This window comes from Lates calcarifer, linkage group LG23 (genome assembly GCF_001640805.2).
Source record: "Lates calcarifer isolate ASB-BC8 linkage group LG23, TLL_Latcal_v3, whole genome shotgun sequence".
Classification (NCBI taxonomy): domain Eukaryota; kingdom Metazoa; phylum Chordata; class Actinopteri; family Centropomidae; genus Lates; species Lates calcarifer.
In genome coordinates, this window is record NC_066855.1 from 985,812 (window position 1) to 1,008,026 (window position 22,215).

Genomic DNA, 22,215 nt, shown 5'->3' on the forward strand with positions numbered 1-22,215 from the left:
GGCTGAACAAAAGCAATTCAAGCAAAGAAATACAAGTACAACATGTAGAAAACATGTGTTACCTTTCTGTGTATGCATTTAGAGTCAGAATAAAAAACTAATGTTATTTACATAATCAAACAGTAAATGTACATATGAAAAGAAAATACATATAATGATGTATACACTGAAAACAAAACAAAAAGTAAAAAATGAGAATTTGGAACCACAGATCATCTGGCGTTTCCTCAAATAAACAATTTATTTTAATGATTTAATCAGTTGCCATTTGCAACTCTCTAGTTTCCTCCATCTTGCTTTAAAAGGAAATTTTTCCCCTGGTCATGAAAAGTCTTTGAGAACGTATTGACACGCAGTTTGAGTCTGTAGCTGTTGAATCTAATACAAACACAATCATGTCAAACGTGCCTGAGTGGAGGGGTGAGAAAAGGAAAGGAAGAGCTACCTGCTCTGGATACGGTGGCGGGGGTCGCAGTGCGAAGGTGGCTGATCTCAAACACCAGCCTCATGGTGGGGTTCAGAGGGATCCGCTCGTTACTGGCCAGAGTCAGCACCTAACAGGAGAGTGTGTTTACACACAGTATGCAGATTTCACTGAGAGACAACTGTCATCTTTTTCTGCTTTTCACACAGTCTACACCTGGATTACATCACCTGCTATCCTCAGCTCTTTACTCTATTATTAGCATGACACGCACACACTGTCATTTATTCTTACTTCCACAGAGTACAAATAGTTTACTACTCTCTCGCATCAGTGATGAGTCAACCACATTCTCCCATTCATATCTGAATAGGAGTGAAAATGATGCTGAATAAAAGACCAGATCAACACATGTACCACACTCTCTCAATCCGCTCACACCTTGTTGTCATCCATGACTGTGTTGAGTGACTCAATCCACATCGGGTCAATGTCTCCATCCAGAACTATCCACTTAGGCCCGCTGTGACTGACATTGGCCAGTTCACGCATTATACTGGAGAAAAGGCCTGTGGGAAGAGAGTTCACATTTTGTTCACTCAGCTCAGGTGTTATTCAGTCAAACACTGTTTCTGTCGGCTCTTTAATCACCATCTTTCCACTCTCTGGTTGCCGGGTTGATGATCCCAAAAAGCTCGTCATTAGTCACAGCCTTCGGGTTGAGGTCTGCCCACACAGGTCTGCGCTTCATGTTCTGATAGGTCCTTTGGAGCGACCTCATCACCTGACTCTTCCCAGTGCCCGCGTTCCCAATCACAAAGACGGAGTGACGCACGGCCAGCAGCTCCTCCAGCTGCACCACCTGACACACACACACACACACACAGGAAAACATTTTAGATTAGCTTTGTTTACATCACACAGACGAGTGATGACATGGAATAAAGATAATCACTGACCCTTTTACTAAATAATGTCGCATTTCACGGGCTGCTCCACTGCAGCGCTCACACTGTATCTCATCCTTAATGTTCTGCTTTATAGAGAATATAATGTGATGCAGAATGACAGTGGCAGTGTGATGCACTGCACTGCAGCTCAGCGGCTTAATACACTGTTGACAGACTGCAATGAATGACAGCAGTGGTCTTCTGGAGGGACAGATACCTGCTCCCTCATTATTCTCTGTTTGTACAATTAAAGGGACACTCCACCAATTTTACACAGGAAGATAAGTGCACTTATCACAGGAAATACTACTCAGTCTTTTCTTTATATGCAGATTTGACAGCAGACTGTCAAACAGTGGCAGCACCATAAACAACAAACAGGGACAAAAGTCTGTATTGAGCAAGAAGGATGGACCCAGGACCAGTGTAATCCAGAGGGTGAGAAATATCCACTGAAGTGCTTGTTTTTGCCACTGATGATATCAAGGATTCCTACACAGACAGACCTCAGAAACATCATTATATATCACTACCAGACTCCATTGACAAAAACCTTAATTTTAGTGAGCAGAACTCTGCTGTATTTGGTTGGTTAGTTTGTGTTATTGTGTGACTTTCAGTGGTGGAAGAAGTACAAATTAAAAATACACAAATGTATATTTTATGAGTAAGTCTAAGGAAAAAATATTAGGGAAAAAAACAGGGCAAAATACATACATATGCATATTTCACACCCATCTTTTACTGCACTGCTGCTGTAACAGGAAAAACCATTAACTTGAGCTTTGACAATTTAAAGGGAAAGAAGAAAGCAGCTGGTTTGTTTCCTTCTCTACATGATATTGTTCTAAATTTCCATCATTTCAGCTAATTAAGTCTTGTAATTTGTTTACTGCCAATCACAAAATTAAATATTTATTTCTCATCTTCACTCATTCAAATTAAGATTTTCTATGCTCAGCATTAAAATACACTGAGATACCTCTGACAAATGACTTTAAATAGTTTCACTACAGCTCCTTACACTCTTTAGAATTTTCCTTGACTGGTGGACGAACGTTTTCTCGAGGTCTGTGAGGTGACACCACAGAGTGAGTAACAGAGAGTGACAGAGAGAAAAAGGAAGAGAGAGAGATTTCCTCCCTGCTTCCACTCAAACATACAGATGCCGAGCTCAATCAATGCCATCGACCAGGCTCCTCGCGGCTCCTACTCCCCATCCATTCAGCCGGAGCGCAGGCGGCTTTACACTCTCAAAGGCCCCGGCTGATTACGGCTTTGATGTGGGGAGGACTAATGCTAGCACAAGCTAATGCTTAAAGGTATGCGGTCTCTCTCACCTCGACCGCTCCCCCCTCGTTGTCTGAAATCAAAAGGTTGGCCGCGCAAACAAAGACAGTAAAAGTTCAGGCTCTAGGGGTGGATGGTTGTTATTGACTGCTATTCCATTCTCTCTCCCTCTCTCGCTCTGTTTCTCCTCCTCTTTGTTTATTTCTGTGGCTGTCTCTCACAGTGTCAGGGTTAAGTGGCGTGGTGCAGTGCCAGCCTCCATTGATGGAGTGTTATTATGTGGTTCCCGTGTCTATTTGACCTGAGGCAGATTGCACTTATTTCCCCTGGTCCTGCGTCCATGTGTCTCTGACATATAACGCCTTCTATTGAGCGCGCATGTGTGTGTGTGTGTGTGTATCTGTATGTAATATAATGATTAGAATTAGGTCAGCAGCTCGGGTACCTGAACACTGATTGTTGCCTTTCTGCAATATTTGCCCGATTCATCCACATCCTGCTTCTTCTTTGACACTAATGTGTATTTCCCTGCGGAGCATTGTGACGTGAGGTAAACAGCTTTTGGAAAGAACTAAGAAAAATCTAAATGAAAGTGCTACAGCTGTAATATCTGTCTAAATTGCTCCAGATGAAACCCCCATTCAGGGACTTTGCTTTGTTTCTCAGACAACTTGTGATTGAGTTTGCCTCCATCCCGGGCTCAGCAGCGTTTCGGAGAGTTCCATCTTTTGACTTGTAATCAAAACAGAATTTGATAAACTGCACCAGACGAGCATAAAGAATGTCAGCAGGCTGTCGAGGAATCACGTTTACTCTACCTTCAGTACAAAATTGTCCTCGGCCTGTAGCTTCAAGTCCAGGATAGAGTCCTTCACGTGCTTCTCAAAGTCCAGGTCTCTCTTCCTGGGGACGTCCAGGGCTGGAAACAGATCTCCGATCAGCCCCATGAACACGGGCATGTCGTCAGTCACGATCTTAGGGATGTTGAAGTCTCTCAGTGCACGCATCAGCACCTGGTCCTCCGCACGGCCCGGGTCTCCTCTCTTCAGAGAGCCGGCCACCACCAGGACTGACTTGATGGCTCGGAGTCCCCAGTCATAGTGGTCCTTTGGTAAAGGCCAGAGAAATGTCAGTGAGCAGAGAACGCACATTTCATGAACCATCATCACAGCTTCAACCTTCTGTTCTAACTTCCTAACTAAAACAATAAGTGAACACAACCCAATGAGCCTTTCTTCAAATGTTAATGCACTGTTACTTTTTACTTCATGAACTTAAACTTAAAATTAAACAGCTCCTCTGTAGACAGGCTTCTCTTTGTTTTTCTGTGCAGCAGACCTGCAGCTTTATCCAGAAAGTTTTCTTGGTCCTTCAGATCTTGTCTTGACTTCTACAGTTCCCCTTAACTGTCATTTCTTATTGACATTTCAGACAGTGGAAATTTCAAGCTGGAAGTGCTTTGATATCTTTTTACAGCCTCCCCTGCTTTGTAGGCATCAGTTGGCTTCATTTTCAGATCCCAATCCCAGTAGTTTAAAGGAGCCCATGGTTGTTCAGAGTCAGAGAATTTATCAGCTCTGGATCTGTCATCAGCTGACACGTCTTAATGACAATGACTTAGAAATAAAAATAGTTAATTAAGGCCCAACTATTTCTTTTTAATTGTTAATTACTGATTTTTTTTTCTATTTGTGAAGTTCATGAAATAAAAAGTAACGGTGCATTAATGAAGAAAGGTATTTAGGTATTTACTCCTTTTCACCTTCATAAATCAGCAAGATGTGAAATCTGCCCAAACTTTAACACACAGCTGTAAATCTGACTTTTAATTCATCAGGAATTTATCAGAAGAAAATGACGAAGCTGCCTGGTTTGAAAAAGGAGGACAGCACAGAATACTCCACACACATCCACCCACTCTGAAATATAAAAAAATATACTGCAGCACCAGTTCACTCATTTTATCATTCAAAGCACTGGATAATACTCCTATAATATCCATTATGAGACCTACGATGGAACCCGGTGGAGTTCAGTAATTTTACAGCAAACTTAATGTCTTTTATGTTCTTAATAATAATAGTTAATGTAACTTCAGTTGGTATAACATCAACTTTTGAAATATTCCTACAGTAACTTATCATTGCTATCAGCAGCAGTGAAGCAGGCAGGAAACTGGTTGCATGTGATCTGATTAACTTTGTTGAGCAGGTGTGTCACATACAGGTCAGTCTGACCAGGTGACTGTGCTGGTCACAGCATGTATACTGTTACTGCTGTGGACGTAGAAGCTTCAGACTCATTAAAGCATTATTTCTTCTCCCTCTCCTTTTGATTCCATGATATATATTTCACTGTACTCACCAGCAGGAAAAACAGCATAGTCATTCTGCACAGGCCCGTGCACCAGAACTTATGTAATATTAAATCCACAATTATGAACCAGTTGTTTAACTTGAGAAAGTAGCTCTCTGAATGCACACTTTCCATTGATTTGCACTTTCAGCCCCTGTGAATATAGCTTAGAGAAGCAGTCTGTTCATTATCATTTGATTTCATTACCACTAAGTTGCTAAAGTTGGAAAACTTGGAATGAAACTCTGGCAAACAACTCTGAGAAAGCTAAAAAAAGTGTCATTGAGGTGATATTTAAAAATGTCTTGAGAAGCAGAAGCTTCATAAAACAGCCATAAAAAGGAAGTGGTGTGCTATGACACTTACATGGGCCTGTGCTCATCCAGAACTGAGGGCTCATAAAACGGCTTTTCTCAGGCGAGAAGCTGCACTGTTACTGTTAGTCAGCATTGTGAATGATTTTACTGCTTTTCAAATAATTCAAATACTACGACGTGTAAAACAGCACAAGACTACAAAAGGATTAAAGAGAAAATTAGATGGAATAACAGCATCTTATTCATGTGCATGTACCACTTCACTCAGACCGTTAAGGTAGGAAGGCAGCTCTGAGCTATTCCTTCATCAAAAGCCTCAAATATAAAAAGAGTATTGTGTCGTTGTTGGGCTTTGAAGTGGAAATGGATCTGGTTCTTTTTAACCATAACACTGAAGAGGCAGATAGTACCTGTTTAGACAACAGCTCTTTACACAGCGTGTAGAGCGTGATAAACTTCCTAGCGAGGACGCGGGCGCTAATGAAGCCCTCGGCCACCAGCATGATTTCACAGATCAGCTCGAAGTCTGGCACCACCATGGCACAGGGTCTGTGGAAAGGTGGAGAGGATGCAGCGTAGTCATTATCATATGTCTACAGTACATCACTAAACTAAGTGCATATTAACTTGTGATTATTTACCACACGCAGACATACACACAACACAAAGCTGAGCAATGTAAGCTTCAATACAAGCAGCAATCCATCACAGTTACACAGAGTCATGGAAATAAACAGTGTGGAATATGAGGATGTTTTCATTTTTATTCAACACAGTCCATCAGTCAACTTTACCAGATGACTGTACTGTGTGTTACCATCACAAACATGTTCTAAGACACAGGAATGGCCACAAACATTCAAGGTTTGATTCAGCTTTGATAAAAAAGCACATTGTCTGTCACAAATAGTTTTCATTTATTTTTCCAGGTGAGTCTGAGACTTTCGAATCTCTATGAAATGCAAGTGGATCCTGTACTAGTTCATAACTGGTAAGAGGCAGGATACACCTCAGACAGGTTAGCGGTTTAAAAAATGTTATATTTTTTAAGAGTATATTTCTCTAGGAAAATTGCAATTGAAAATGAAAACATGATGGTCGTTTACTCGCCTGAACAGAGCCTTGAGGTTCTCAGGAAGCTCAGTCCTGCCGGCGTAGCCTGGATTCATTGTGATGAAGATGCCAACAGAGGGACAAAGATTCACCTCCTCACCCATGAAGTTAAACCTCTGCTTCTTATCTCGAATGGCGTCCTGGATACTTTTGACCTGCACATACACAGAGCAACAGTACAGTTCAGGGCAGAGTGGATGGTCACTGCTGAGGATTGTTGTTAATGTTGAGTATCCTTTACAATTCTTGGCACCAAGATGGGTTTACAGCACCATGTATTAGAAACACATTTCATTTGAAATCGCTGTTAATTGTCAGACTCTACAAACGATTTTAAAAAGGGGCTAAAAAAGATGAGATGAGGAGCATGCTGAAGAGGTCTGGATTTCCTGGATCACCAAAGTCTGTAGGATTCATCCTTTGAGGACCATGAATGCACAAATTGTCATGGTAACCCATCCAGTAGTTTTTGGAATACTTCAGTCTGGAGCCATGACAGCAGCGTGGCTAAAAATGTTTTTAGAAAACTGAAGTACTGTTTTGATGAATGAAAGTTTCAATCCACACTCAGCACAGTCACTGTCAATTAACACTCCCAAAAGACACTTTAAACTAGCACAACCCTCGTACGGGAAAATTTAGGAACCCTGATTTGCATATCATTAACATCACTCAGCACATACTAGAGCCAATTTGTAACAGCCTGTCAAATTGTTATGCAGCATGCACCTTTTTGTTTTTTCAGGGACACAATTTCATCAGTTTGAGCATGCTATCAGCCAGGGTTTACTGGATGGATGAACTGCCAAGGCTCCGCTTGTCTACATTATGATTGAATGAGATATCAGAAATGAACTTTTTGTGTGTGTGTGTTTGTGTGTGCCTATGAGTCTTGGCCTAAAACTCTGACTCTGAGCCTGTAAGAGGCTTTATGAATTTAACATGCGTGTGGTAAAAGAGCGTAGCGAGTCGACAGCTGGAAAGAGGAGGAACATCTCTTCATGGATGAGTACTCAGCTACAGATCACTCAGTCATACTAACACAACAGGGAGAGGAGGGGAAAATGCAAAATGCAAAAACAAACAGTGCAGCTGCAGCAGAAAAAAAGAAGAAAAAGTTTTCATGAGAACATCAGTGGGGCTTGTTTTTTATGAGAAATGACAGCAGCCCACCACTGCAGCTCTACGGGGATATGAGGGGAAAGTAAAACACATTTTAAAGAAGCCCAAGAACAGACACGGCTGTGAGAGGTGTGATCCAGTGGGGTCTGGCCCCACTCTTTGCTGTCTCTTTAATGTACAGACTGGAACTGGAGGCTTCAATATATTCACAGTCCAGAGCTGTGCTGCCTGTAACAGAGGCAGAACTTCACCAATTTATCTCCATGTTGTTACGTGTGGCGGCCTTCTGTTTGTCTCTGCTTTATTTAACGTAGAACCGGTCCCGCCACCTGTGTTAGCAGACCCGACCGGCAGCCGACTATGTCGCCATGCGATGCTAGCTGCTCCCACTTTAAGAGGATGGATTAGGTGTGTGTGCTGTGGTGAGAGATGCTCGGCGTTGGCTCCACTGAAGCAGGCTGAGCACTGGAGCGGGCTGCCAGCTGTCACAGCAGGAGTTTGATGCTCCTCTGTTCTCAAGGTTTACCTCTCCATATATAAGCCACCGTGATTTATTATTCATTATGCCACGCAACACCTATTCATTCTTCTGGCACTTTAAAATTCTCTAAGTACTGTAGACTTCCACAGCTTAAGGAAGACGACCGCTGCTGCTAAAGAGAGAAGGAGGGAAGGGCAGAAAAGTGACTGGTGAGTCTGGAAATGAATAATGATCCTTTGAGGAATGTTATCTCCATGATGATCATGATCATAATCAGCGTTCCTCTCGGCTGTATACATTTTGCGCTGACAGTATTGCACATGCATGACAATACTGTCTAAGGCAACAGCCTGCAGGATTTAAAAACACCAGAGGGACTTATGAAACCACGGAGAGAGGATCTGTTTGATCCGGGATAACTGAATGCGAGATAGCAGAAAAGCTAGCATCAGCTGAAACACACTGGATATGGCTGATTTCTCAAAAGAGAGCCATAATCAAAGGGCTAGCTACTGTAGGTCGCCCAGAGTATAAACCATTCACTGTGAGGAGAATATATATAAGTCTTTTTTTAACTTTATCTGTCACTGTGCATGAGGTGGAGACAGAGGAGGAGAACGGAGGTGAAGACACTGTCAGAATGATCCATGCAGTTCATCCCGAGAGCTCGAAGATGGAAAAACTGACGATTTAACTCACATGGAGGCACAGACTTAAACCTTTCTTAATTAGATTTTTGGGTGATTTGGAAGCACAGCAACAAGCTGGAAACACAGCACTCATATGACTGAATATTCACATATTCAGCAGACACAGAGCCAGTGATCTTTTCTGGACACCTGATGGATGGAAATCCAATACTCCCTCTCCTTTTAGCTCTGCTGTCGTCTCAACACATTCCTGAGAAAAACATCTGCTGCTGATTTTCACCAGCTGTGTCTGCCTGATGTTTGCTGCTGTCAGTCATTCCATCTATTATCAATATAAAACATCTGAATGAGCACAAACACATTAAGTTTTTAGTTTACAGACTGGGCCACTTTTCATTGATGTGCAGATGACAATAACTGTAGGTGGCCCGTGCTCCTTTTTATGAACATTTGTGCTTTGTGATTACAGTCATGTAAGAGCTTACATTTGTTTGCATAAGTAAAGACTGTTTCTGTTTAATGTTGAGGTGCAGCCATATCTGTGACCTGCTGCCTGTGTGTCAGGTTCAATTTACTGTCAGTCAATCAGAAGAGAGCTTGCTACTTCAACGTGATTAATTTGAAAGCAAATAACTCGTAATTATAAATACAAATCATTTCTTATTTGTACACATTTGCAAATCAAGGTTGTGCTCAGAGCACTAACACTGAGCAAATACTAATTCACCCAAATTACTGTAGCACTTTGAGCTGAAAGTTTGTCCATTCAGAAATGCTGTTATTAGTGCTGAAAGATGTGAGCATCATGACCAGCACCACAGGCAAGCGAAGGAGGCAGTTTTCCATCCTCCACTCTCAAATCAGATCAGAGAAGGCTCCAATTATGAAGAAGCTCTGGGGTGCAAAGGTGCCAGCCTTAGTGAATTAGTCTTATAGCTGAAGCAATTTACGCCTGCAATCGGTGATGAAGAGGCTATTTACTTCTGCAGTGCTGTTTTCAAAAGGCTTATTTTCACCACAACTTGATCTGGATAGACCACCTCGCAAATAAGATGAAACACACACACACACGCGCGCACACACCGCCCTCAGTGAATGAAGTCTCGACCTAAATGGGATTTTGGGAGAACCTGAGGCAGAGGGACTGGACTGGTCTTACCTGCACAGCCACCACAGACAGCACCTCCACTGAGATCCTGTTAAATTCGTCAAAGCAGCCCCATGCCCCCGTCTGAGCCAGGCCTTTGTAGATGTTCCCACAGGACTGGTGGACAGAGAGAGAGACACATATTCAGATGGACTCAGTGGGACTGGAAGTCAGTCTGATGGGCTCACTGGTGGGGACCCGGTCCAACTGACTGGACAGGCACGTGGTGAGGCCGACAGGCGTATCACCAATTAGACAGAAGATATATGGAAAAGCATTCATTGCAGCACCACAGCAGGCTGAGAGTAGGCGAACAATAACAGGATGATACATAAACAAGGCCTCACACTAATAAAACAAGGCACTGATGGCAAAAAGAGAGAGGCTGAAATGTCTACCACCCACATTTTAGCTTTCCTAGGATCAAGTCGAGAGCAGGTGAACAGCCCTCTGGAGAGCAGCTGGACCAGGATGAAGCAGGCAGCTGACTTTTCTCTCCAATTACAGAGCCGAGGAAACCTTCTCTGACGCAAACAGGAGCTGACTGGAGGACTGATCCAGCTCATGTGCATGTGCATAACTGAATATGAGTAACAGTGCGAGGCTCTGAAGCCAGCTTCTAGTGCCTGTGTTCCTCCTGGAGTACATTAGCACTTCTCTCTGACACCTCCCTGCGATGTGTACAGCCGGGGGTGCTGTACGTCTCCGTACTGTAATGATGCCTCTGTCTGGGGGAGGCAGGAGCAAACCACATCATAAGATTGTGTTTATGTCTCCCTTGACCACTCTGTATGCAGAAGGTGTGTGTGTAAGAGTATACAAGAGTGCATAATAAAGCAGGGTGCAGGCTGAGTACAGCGAGGGCATCTTGACAAGGTTTAGCAAAGAAATAACAATCAGAGTTTAACTAATCAGCTCTTCTTTCAAGGAGGAAGCAGGCAAACAGAAGATGAAAAGGAAAGAGATGAAAAGAGAAGGGCGTAAAGGTGGGTTGACAACTTTAATGACAAATGCATACCATACCGCTGACAAAGGCAAAGATGAAAAGAAACATGTATAATATGGGCTGCTGCGAATGCACATCAGCTACGTGCACAGGCTCAGATGCAGATAAATGTGCGCATGCTCGCTGGCTCACCTTGTAGTCCATCTGCTCAGAGCAGTTAAATACATAGACCATGATGCCGAGGGCTCGGCCCAAGTCTTTGGTAGTCTCGGTCTTTCCTGTGCCCGCGGGCCCTGCCGGAGCTCCGCTCATGGTCAGGTGGAGGGACTGGGTCAGGGTGATGTAGCATCTAAATATAGTAGAGATACACACACATGCATCACTGCTGAGGACTGCAGTCTGACAGCTAGCAACAAAAAACTTTATGACTGACTCATTTTAAAAAGATCAGGTCGAGGCTGCTTCACTCCATTCACCACACACACACAGATAGAATGAATTACTGATATACTTTATGTGTTTATTAGTAATACTTTTCAGAGCTACAGGATGTATCATTTATAATAAGGTTATAATAATCATAAAATAATAAAAGAAAACCATAATAATAAACCATCTAATTTTGTGATACCGTTAGAATCATTAAAAGATGACATCAAGTGATTAGCTTAGCTTAGCATCAGGACTAGAAAGTCCAAAACTACACCTACAAACAACTCTAAAGCTGAGTGTATTTAGTTCACTGATTAATCTGCACACAACCAGAAATGTAAACGTCCCTGCAGCATCTCACTGTGGAAGCAAGGCCTCAGGAAGTCTTCCTATTTATTTATTTCATTTTTCCATTTCTGTGTCTGTGCAGATTAAACTGTTGAACTTTGGATGAAGCCAGACCAGCTGTTCCTCTCCTCTCTCAGTCTTAATGCTATACTAGGCTTTTCATCTCTGTTTTACATACAGGAAATGACTGACTGGTTCAAATTCATTAATGCCTCATTTAAATCCAAGTTTAATAATCACTTTAAAACTGCCTTTTAAATACTGGAGACACATCATCAGTCTGGTGGCACACTCCAAACTCCATACTGCTTCTCTGACAAAAACACTCAAGTAAAACTCAAGAACTAGACAGAGTCAAGTGTAAAAACATCAGAGACAGGACAAGTTAAATAATAAAAAAAATAAAAACATCAGAACTGCAGATAATGACTGTAGATTATTAGTCAGTAATGTAAAACAGAGGGTCAGGTTATAATTCTGTGTGATTCTTTTGGTTATTTTTCTCCATCGAGCTGCCCCGTTAACGTTTCCAGATTGACTTTTAATAAATGCACGGCAGAAAAATGTTTAATTCCTGTGGCAGCAGTACAAGAACTGCACAGTACAAACGACAAATCCTGAGTTGACACAGTCTCCTAACCAGCACTGACAGCGTCTTGGTGTCTGCTCAGCCGTCATCATACATAACCTCATTATATGATAATATAATCTGCTCCTGTGCTTTGATTATCATACAGGCTGATTAGTGACACCAGTGATTGCTTCTCCCACAGAACCTGTCAGGACTAACAAACAGTCTGCCCATCTACTATCAATAAAAAGCAGCAGCATCATGGACGTGAACTGATGGAGACAATCAGGACTTTATTGATCAGGGCAATAAACACTATGGTTTGCTTTGAATATCAATACAGCAATGATTTTAATGAGCTGCTGGTTAATAGATGATGCATGGAAGGGGAAAATATTGGAAAGCATAACGAGAGACAGAAGCTCCAAGAAGACAAATGATCCCATCTGTATACAGTGTATCATCCGGATACCAGTGCCAACAGGCTTTATGACTCTCCCTTGAAATATGGCCAGAAATCTCACAATCAGTCGTTGAGGAGGCTGGATAAGGATGTCCTGCACAGAATAACTAAAGCCAGACAGAAGACAAGAGAGTGAAACTAAACTGGGTGGCTGTGACAAGGTGACTTGTTTTATTACAGTGTTTTTAAAAGAAACAGCTATATATCAGTCTGTCGGTCTGACTCATTCCCCTTCCATTCTTCTCTCTGTGTGTGTGTGTGTGTGTGTGTTTGCTGGGTAAAATATTCCTGACATTTTGCATAATGGTGCAGCTTTGGAGATCCTGCAGTAAGTATTGAGCGAATGCTATCATTGTGCCGATAACATTCCTGCTGTTATAGATTAGCACAAGTGATTCCTTTAGCCTAATTATACTGCTGCAGAAGGTGAACACACCACACTAAGTAAAGTCAATGTGCAGTAAACAAGCACATACGGGCCTGTATTCATTAGTGCAGCTTTATATGCACACACTGCTGAACTCTTAACTCACACACGCTCCGCCCTAATTCACAATCACACTGGACCTGGAAAACTCAGAAACCACACGTGCAGAATGTCTGATGTGAAAAGACCTTCAGCCACCAAAATCAGTTCATCCTTGAGTCAACACGAGTGCAAACTTTGAAGAGCGTGAGTACGAGTACGTTCACGAGAGTGGGACAGATGGACAAATGAGCAGATGGACGGACGCACAACCTGAAAACATCATGTCTCAGCAGAAAAGAAAGATCTGACCATGTGACAAAATAACCTCAACTCAACGTCCACTTACTTATGGAACCATTTAACCACTGAAATTATTATTAAATAAGCAGTGTAGTAAGCATTTCTCATTCACATCTAGTGGTATCAAGCCACATTAATAATCTTTTGAGATATTAACTTTTATTTTTTGCCTCCACCTCAATACAAAGGATGTGAATGAATTTCATTTGTGGGGCATTCAAACATCTCCACAGTCACATCTCTGCCCAGGAACATTGTTCTTGTGTTAAATCACCAACATTAGACTAAATACTACCAGATGTATTCTAGTTTTTTCCTTTGCACTGATTTCCAGCATGTCAAAGAACTGATTTTACAACTCTACTACTGATACTGCTACTGCTGCCAAAATACATTCAGATCTGCTGCTACGCTATGAACTGTCCAGACCTCTCTGATTGTCTGCGACAGGTCTGTTTACTGGCTCTGGCGTCAAAACTAAACATGGAGAAGAAACAGAATCAGTTTCTACACAGAACATAGTTTGAACAAACTCCCAGAAAAACCGAGGTCTCCTCCAACTCCAGTTAAATCCAGGCTTAAGGCTGTTCTGTTTGCCACTGCCTTTTTATTAAATTAAATTTGAGACTATTAATTAATACCTTGGACTGAATGTAACTGCTGTGTATTTTTTTTTATTCTACTGTGTATTCTGTTTAATTTCATTTTAGCTGATTTGCTATTCAAATTAACTTGCCTTGCCTTGTGGTACTGAGGAAATTGTTGTTGTTTGAGTAAACTGGCCCTTTAAACTCCTTCAGGATACATTCAAACATGTCAGATACTGTGATGTTGGTGATGTCAGGTTTTCACTTGACAGCAGCAAGAAGCATTCTTCTCTTGCTGAAGCTGCAAAGAAAGCAGTGTAACAATATCATGGAGCAAACATGCTTTTATCTGTTTTCTCAAGTCATGGATTAAAGGATTTGACACCCAGTCCCTTGCTCCATGGTCCATTGTTGAAATGAAAGCTAGTGGCAAACTGTGTGAGTCGTAGCGGGCCGCGGCGAGAGCATGCACCATATGGTGAAGTCTTGCTACACGGCCGCTGATCCAGCCATCAAAGCCCATTGTTTCTGCTTTGTTCAGGCTTCAAAGGGAATACTGGTCAGTCTGGGAAACCACACAGTCAAACGCTGCAGTTTGCCAAAGGGCTCTGAGAGGCAGGTATTCATCTCTGTGTGGTTAAAACTTATCAGGAATACTGCAGAAACATGTGCATGCGAACAAACAAGATGTTGGCAAAGTGCCCAAGCTGAGTTGTTCTGAAAGGTTTTGCTTGTGGTGGGTGTACATAATGATTCAAATCAAGGTTCTTAGACTGCGTCAGATGATTATTATCAGATGAGATGTGTGTATCCTCTCTCAGTTTTTAAGAGGAAAAAAATCATTGACAAAAATTGACTTGTGTAAATGTACATAAAATGGATTTTGAATTGCCTTCATGCAAATTGGCAGCTTCGATCAGCCTGCAGAGACTTAGAGAGTTATTCTTTCTCATTTTCTTTAACCTTGTTGAGTGACTGGGTTGGCAGCCTTTGGCTGACTGACTGTTTACTGAGCTCCTTCCTGGAGCAGCAGCTGTCTAATCATAGCCTGGCACCTGTAACTTAAAGTACAGCAGGCCTGTTAAGCTTGTGTGTGAGACTGTGGTGAGAATAAGTATGGAGGGTGGTGTCTTTTTTTTCTTTTAAACAGGTTCCAAACCAGAGACACAAGAGCAAAAGTGGAAGGAATGGATTAAAGCTTGTGAAAGCTGCAAACATTAGCATGTCTGGCTAACTTGCCGACATTTTATTAGCCATGTTCACAACTAGCACATCCAGCATTTTCCCACAGTGTCAGAGCCAGGCCTGGGTGCTACTATAGATGAGTAACTCTATCCAAACATGTAAGAATGGAGGCTTGGTGTAGCAACAGTAAGCTAACGGTTAATTGACGCAGCTTCACCTATCAGTTCTGCTGCCTCTACGTCTGAACCAAGGCAAAGGGAATGAAAGGTCCATACCTGTCTGTTAGAGGAGTGATGACTAATCGTGGCGTGTTGCCCAGGTATTCGTAGGAATAGACGAACTGTGCATCGCAAATGTTGGCAAAACAATGCTTCTCCTTCTCGCCCCAGCGGTGTCTCAGCTGGGAGAGCCACACGAAGGCCTGAGAATTTTCCACCTTAAAAAAACAGTTGAGTTGAACAGTGAGTGGCAAAGTTTGATGTAAAGCCTGAAATAATCTGTGCTTTCCCACCCTCTAATTATGGTAATGAAATACCTTGGCTGAATATCTTGAGTGCATTACTCAGTGGTAATAGCCTCTCAAAAAATACAGAAACAGTCACTGTGCCTGCATAAGAATTTACACACACCATGCTCCAGATTTATCCTCCGTACCACCCCCCCTTCACCCGCCTTCACCTTCTGAGAAATCATTTTAGCCACCACATCTCTGGCATGGACGTCAATGGTGCAGATGGTCATGACCTTCTGCCGATCGCCCGGCGTAAGCTGGCCAACCAGCATGGAGATGAGGGTGTTGAGCTGGGACACCTGTTTCTTGTAGTACTCCTTCATGGCGTTGTCGTAGCCCTCCTCCAGACGGGCGAAAGCCATGCCAACGTCAGACGTCCACCAGATCTGAGTGCAGGTCAAAGCCACCTGAACACGAGGAAACGAGAGAAACCACAGGCAGATTCAGAAGAAAAACAGAGGTGATGGAATTTATGCAGATGACTCCTGTAGTTAAGGTTACCCACGATCTCTCTAGATGTAGGAGCTGAGCCAACAAAGACATATGGTTCTGACATATGCCCATATGCTTAATACTCGCCTTTCCTCTTTGTTTCTGTAAGTTGGAAGATTTGGATTGAGATGCAGAGTTTGCTAATTTAATTCATAACAACCTTCAGTAGTGAAGCAGGCTCTGTGTACCACACCTGAGTCAGTGATGTCAGACACATATTTGCCATTCAGAGCATCAAATACTTACTTTTCTGAATTATTAACATTTCCAGGTAGGAATAAGTGTTCCATTATCATAGGCAAACACCTGTATTTGTTCTCACTCCCTATCACACTCTTTGTCCCTATTCAAAATACTCAACTGTGTATGTAAAGCATTAGTGAGTGTGTGCACTGGACTGAAATATGTATGAGACATAGACATGATTTTGGTACCAGTCCATCAGTTGTTGGATAAGGTGACTAATGGGGAAAATACCCAAAGTGAGTGTTATCAGTTAAATCTCTGCATACATCCCTCTGAGCCTGTTTACCTGAGCCGGATAGTCAAACAGCCACTGCTCTCTGGGTTTGTCCTCATAGGCCATCACTGCCTCTGTCATCTCATGGCGAACTGTGGAGCGCATGGTGTCCAGCACCCGGTTCAACCACACCTCCACCTTACACACACACACACACACACACACACACACAAAGACCAAAAACAAGTCCATAAATACAAACGTAGAAAAACATTGCATTGTCTGTCACGTAAGCACCAACGGGTTCTCTTATCAACGGACCCTAATGAGGTCATTAATAAGCATTAGAGTGGATGTGGAGTCAGGCGAATACTATGGGATGTAATGGAAAATTAATGGATTTATAGGCTTTGATATGTAAAAGCCTTAGGGCAATGACAGACTCAATTTCATTTGTCTCCTTTATTGTGGGTTATGATATCTGTATTTGCTATATATTTTCCTCAATGTCCTTCCATCACAGAAAAAAGCAGGTAAGTGAATTTTCTCATCAATAACATTCATCTACAGACGATCAGCACTGAGTCTGAGGAAGACACAGATAATAAATGTCTTCAGCGTTTAGCTCTACCTAAAGAAGTGATGGCACCACAGTTTTAAAGACTGGGGGTCTATTTTACCTGTCCAGTGCAGTCACAGGACTGATTAAAGGGGACATACTCCTCCTCTTTGCTGTACATGCCCAGTCCAGTCTTAGAAGGATTCCCCTCTCCATCTGCTTCAAATCTCATCTTAGCCATGTTGTCGAACAGCTTAGACAGATGCTTCTGGACCTGAGCAAACACACAGACACATTAAGATCAGGCTCAATTTACACTCCGCTCACGGTCTGACTGGTATTTTTTTTGCTGCCGCACAAATAAATAACGTTTCATTACTGTTTTTCAGAATTGTTAATAGAAGGGCAGGACCCGTGTTCTGCTGCATGCCTGCTAACTTCCTCTTAGAGAGATTTAGTGGCAAGTTGTGCTTAACAGTGATTTATTTCTCCGAGCTAGAAATGCATAAGACGGAGTCCTGATGATGGAGGTTGGAGGTGGCTGCAAAACTATGAGCGACATTGCCCCTGTGTGGGCACTGAGGGAACTACAGAAGTCAACAGCAGTCAGCTAAAGAGCTAAATGGTGCAATGGAACACAGCTTTACAAAACCATGAAAAAGCAACTTGTAGAAAGTGCTGCACAGAGACGCTGAACTGCTCTTTTCTGATTCTGTGAACAGACTGAAGCATAAAATTCACTGCGCCCCTCAGGCAGAAATTAGTGAAGCCACCTGGTGTGGGTTGGTCCCATTAGACAGGATGTCCAACAGATCAGCTGAAGAGATGAAGTAAAATCTCGGGAAGGCCAGACGTTTGGTGTCCAGGTATTCTGCCAGAGCTTTTTCACATAGAGACAGCCTGTAGAGAAATACTCAGAGTCAGTGTGTGTGAAGTAAAAAGCCTGATAACAGACATAAGAGGCAGAAACAGAGAGACCTCTTACCTGCTCTGGATGTCCTCCAGTTTACCAAACAGGCCTGGTTTGTTGGTGGCCTCCACTACATTGGGCGTTTGATGCATGGCGTTTGCCAGCTCTTTGAAATCAGTATCAATCCCCTCGAAGCGCCTGGAGTCCTGCAGAAGATTCCACAAGAGAGCCCAGCCAGGGGATTTAGGAGAGAGGGGAGAATCACAGGTTTAATAGCAAACATCTGGGTTTAAGCAGAGCCGAGCATCACGGGAGCAATTAAAAAGTCGTGTAATCTCAGCTCCTAAACTGGGAGTATGGGCTAATTAATGCATTCTTAATTAACAGCTATAACAGTCATGCTGTCTGGGTTCATATGGCAATGACAAGGGTGCAGGTTAAGGCTTGCATGCATATGAGCTTGTCACCCATGTATACCTGAAATATAGAGCTGTAATTAACTGCGTGTGTGTATATGATTGTGTGTGTGGAGGTATTTCTCTGTAACCTCAGGCAGCTGTGAGCGGATGTCCTCAGAGCCAATGAATATGCTTTCCAGGTGGGTCCACGTCCGCTGCACCTCAAACCAGATGGAGATGACGGAGTCGGCTACGGACAGCTTGCTCTGCCACGATGACACCTCGTCCAGGAAGTGTGCGATATACTTGGAGGACATGAGGTTCTGCAGCTGGACCTGGTTGTCCTCCAGCGTCTCAATCAGCTCCTCGTCTGTGCGCAGCAGAGGCACCTGAGTGCGGTGGTGGGGCTCGTACTGGAACTGCATACCTGGACGGGATCAACACGCTCTTTCAGTTGGTTAAAAGATGAGAAACTCTCCCTCTGAAAGTCTGGGTGAACTAAGTGCACCCTCCCTGTACCTGTCCACGTGGAGTTGAGCTCAGAGAGGACTTTCTCCATCCCCATCTCTTTAACAGCCTTGTCCACGATCCCTCTCACCTCGTCTTCAAAGCAGTGAAGGTTGAGCTGCAGCAGGTCAGCCAGAGTGGTCTCCTGCTCACAGAAAACTACTGTCAGTACTTTACCCACTCTTCATAGAAGCTAATTATATAATATGATAATATTAGTAACACATTACAGGTGAGCCGCGGCTGTGATTGCTGGTTTCAGGACACATATTGTTATTCATACAAATCATGCATGACCAGTTATTATCATCAAACTGCAGACGTGTCTAAATGATCCTGTTCTTAACGTTTGACAAAGGATATCGACAACTCTCTCAGTCAATACGCTTCTTGATTTTTGATATGAAAACGATTCATCATTGAGCCTCAGACAGATCTGTGTAAAGCAGAGGAGCCTGCTGTAAGAATAAACCAGCAATGCTGTAAATTCTTTAGATAAATATTCATGACAAGTGTATGATTTTAAAACTAAAAAGGGAGGAGGTTAGAGTCAGTGAAGCAGGTTCAGCTGTCTCCTGTTACTCTCCTTTCCTACAGGTGCTGTACTGCAGCAGATGTAAAACTACCCATGTTGTTGAGCATCTGCAGGTTGATAAATGTGAAACATTTACTTGGAGGGAACATACTGATGTTGAGTCTATAAGGTCCTCTCCCTTCAATTAGCAGCACACTATTAACACCATTGCTTATTTCAAATAATAAAAACTGCTGTGAGTGTACTAATAATTCAACATGAAAACATTGACCCAGAGTCATGACCAGAGCTGTAACTGCAGTGCGTTCTCTTTGCTTATCTTTAGGAATAAATTGGAAACCTGGTCCATGGTGAAGCGGACTCCAGTAGCAGCCATCAGCTGATGCCAGTGCCGGGCTCGTATGGCCGGGTTTTGGAGCTCAGCCACAGCCCGGAGGGAGATGAGGAGGTTCTTTACCCTGCTGTCCAAACCTGTGTAGGCCTCCCACGCTCTAACCTACAGGAGACGACGGTCAGGAATCAGTATCAGTTTTATTTACTCTCCTGGAATTGACTAAATTGACACTGTAATCATTACAACATGCCATGCTAACAGAGCACACTAGCTTAAACTCTGCCTGCTTTTCAGCCTCTGAGCTGAAACTGTGAAGCTGTGAAAATGTCCTGATCTATGCTGTCTTCCTCATTCTCTCCCCACACCTCTTTGTCCAGTGCTCGTATGTCTTTAGAGAAGCGTTTGCACTCCAGCTCCATGTCCTCTACATGGATCTCCCTCCAGGGAGTCGTCCTCCATGAGGCCATGCTAGATTCCACCACGGTGATCATATCCCACAGCTCCTTCAGCAGGCACACCTCACGCCTCGGGGATGAGGGAGAGTGGACAAAGGGAATTAAACCAGCATGAAAAAGGCAACACTTGAGATACTGACTGTGAATGTAAAAGAGCACCTCTGCTATAACGGCTCATTAGTTTCAAATCTGGCACAGGCTCGTGTTACTTTCTCCCTCTAGCTTCGGGCCTTACCTGCATTGTCGGAGCTGTTTGTACTCGGAGACGGTGACCTCGAACAGGCTGGCAGACTCCACCAGGGAGGCCATCACCGCCTCCCGCTCCTGGATCTGCCAGTGGAACGCGTCCAACATCTGGTAGGGGCTCTCGCTGTCAAACCTGGACGGATGCATGAGCACACACAGGCACCATCAAAACACACACATTCGCTGGGGCCCAGTATAAATCAGGCTGTTTAGGTGATGAAGGGCTGCAGTTTTGTCGAGCCTGACTTGGCTGCAGCAGAACCAGAGCTAACTGCACACTGTGACAATTAACAATGACTTCCATGACATTAATGGGAAAATAATCACCAGGTTATTAAGAGACCAATTACACACATAACTAATCTGACAATTACACATTATGACGAAGCATCTCTACCTATGAATTAATTATCATTATGTTAAGATTCAATTAGCCTTGTCGGATGTGAGAGCCTCAAGATAACACTTCTCTATTATCAAGTGAGAAGCTGAGGAAAGGTGACATTCTTATCTTTTCAAAGGTACTCGCTGAACTCAGTCACCAAGAGAAACTGTGCAAACTGTGCTGCCTTCACTGACTGACACTTTGAATTTTATCCTCCCCCTGTTGAGCACCGTGTGTAAGTGTTTGCTAATGCATCTGTCAACAACTGTAGCACTTGTCATAAAGATTATTCATTATATGATATTAATTAATGAAGTTTATTAATACCTCATCACTTCATCTTCATCACGTCAACACTTCTGATGAAGACAATCATCCTGCCTGAATTATATTTTTATCAATGTGACGAGGAAACATTTTTAACATGCATTATATCAGTTTGTTAAACAATATTCATTTACAGCAGATATTTGTTTTTGGTTTTCATTTCTGTTTCAGCAGCTCAAAGCCTTTTGTTTAAGGCTTCATGAGGCTGTGCTGATTTATCATCAGCTGTAGTGGACAGTAAACACTAAACTGAATTATGCTGAGGTGAATTACGAGAGGTTAAAGTAACTGAATTGTCTTGGAGAAATAAAAAGTCAACATGTCTTCTACCTGAACGGGCCGTTGTTGCGAAAGTGCTCCCTGAAGGTGTGCTGCTCCACGTCGAACGAAGCACACTTACGACGCAGACTAGCCACCTCGATGGCCTGCAGCGGTGCCACCTGCTGTTTGACTAACACCGCCTGCTTCTTCACATTGTTCCACTTTTCCGGCAACTCCTTCACAGATAGATAAACAGATAGATACAGAGAGAGGGAGAGAGAAAAACGAGGGAGGCAGGAGTGACAGATGATGAAATTGCCAGGAGGAAGATTGCGAAACAGAGATGGGCAAGAAGACAGAAGGAAAAAGTAAGAGAAATGACTCTGTCTCAGCTGAAAGAAACAGAAGAAAGAATACATGCAGGTTAAAGTCATCTGAAATGACTCAACATCAGACCTTACCTCTAACTGTTTGTAGACCACGTCAGGCAGCTCCTGCTCGTACACCTTCAGCAGAGCGATGGTTTGTTGCAGAGGCTCAAACATGGCGTCTGTGGAGTTTTGTCTTTCCTTTACAGCTAACAGGTGACCCATGACCCCCACCAGGCCATCGTAGTCACCCTCCTCCACCCGCTGGCCCAGACCAGCCTCAGCCACACTGATAAACTTTTCCAGATCTGACAGAC

The 22,215-nt window shown here is 43.1% G+C and overlaps 1 protein-coding gene across 1 annotated transcript in view; it reads right to left on the bottom strand.

Annotated features, from left to right (window-relative positions):
• dnah9 (dynein, axonemal, heavy chain 9) overlaps positions 1 to 22,215 on the bottom strand; it is a 100,581-nt gene that overhangs the window by 61,266 nt on the left and 17,100 nt on the right. Inside the window, 21 exon segments of the mRNA XM_018687970.2 lie at positions 446 to 554; positions 866 to 993; positions 1,076 to 1,286; positions 3,483 to 3,770; positions 5,747 to 5,885; positions 6,447 to 6,604; positions 9,862 to 9,966; positions 10,988 to 11,144; positions 15,426 to 15,586; positions 15,829 to 16,068; positions 16,686 to 16,811; positions 17,294 to 17,446; positions 17,946 to 18,072; positions 18,158 to 18,288; positions 18,630 to 18,907; positions 19,000 to 19,132; positions 19,863 to 20,018; positions 20,222 to 20,381; positions 20,547 to 20,690; positions 21,600 to 21,766; positions 21,992 to 22,214. Coding sequence (XP_018543486.1) covers positions 446 to 554; positions 866 to 993; positions 1,076 to 1,286; positions 3,483 to 3,770; positions 5,747 to 5,885; positions 6,447 to 6,604; positions 9,862 to 9,966; positions 10,988 to 11,144; positions 15,426 to 15,586; positions 15,829 to 16,068; positions 16,686 to 16,811; positions 17,294 to 17,446; positions 17,946 to 18,072; positions 18,158 to 18,288; positions 18,630 to 18,907; positions 19,000 to 19,132; positions 19,863 to 20,018; positions 20,222 to 20,381; positions 20,547 to 20,690; positions 21,600 to 21,766; positions 21,992 to 22,214 — 3,494 coding nt within the window.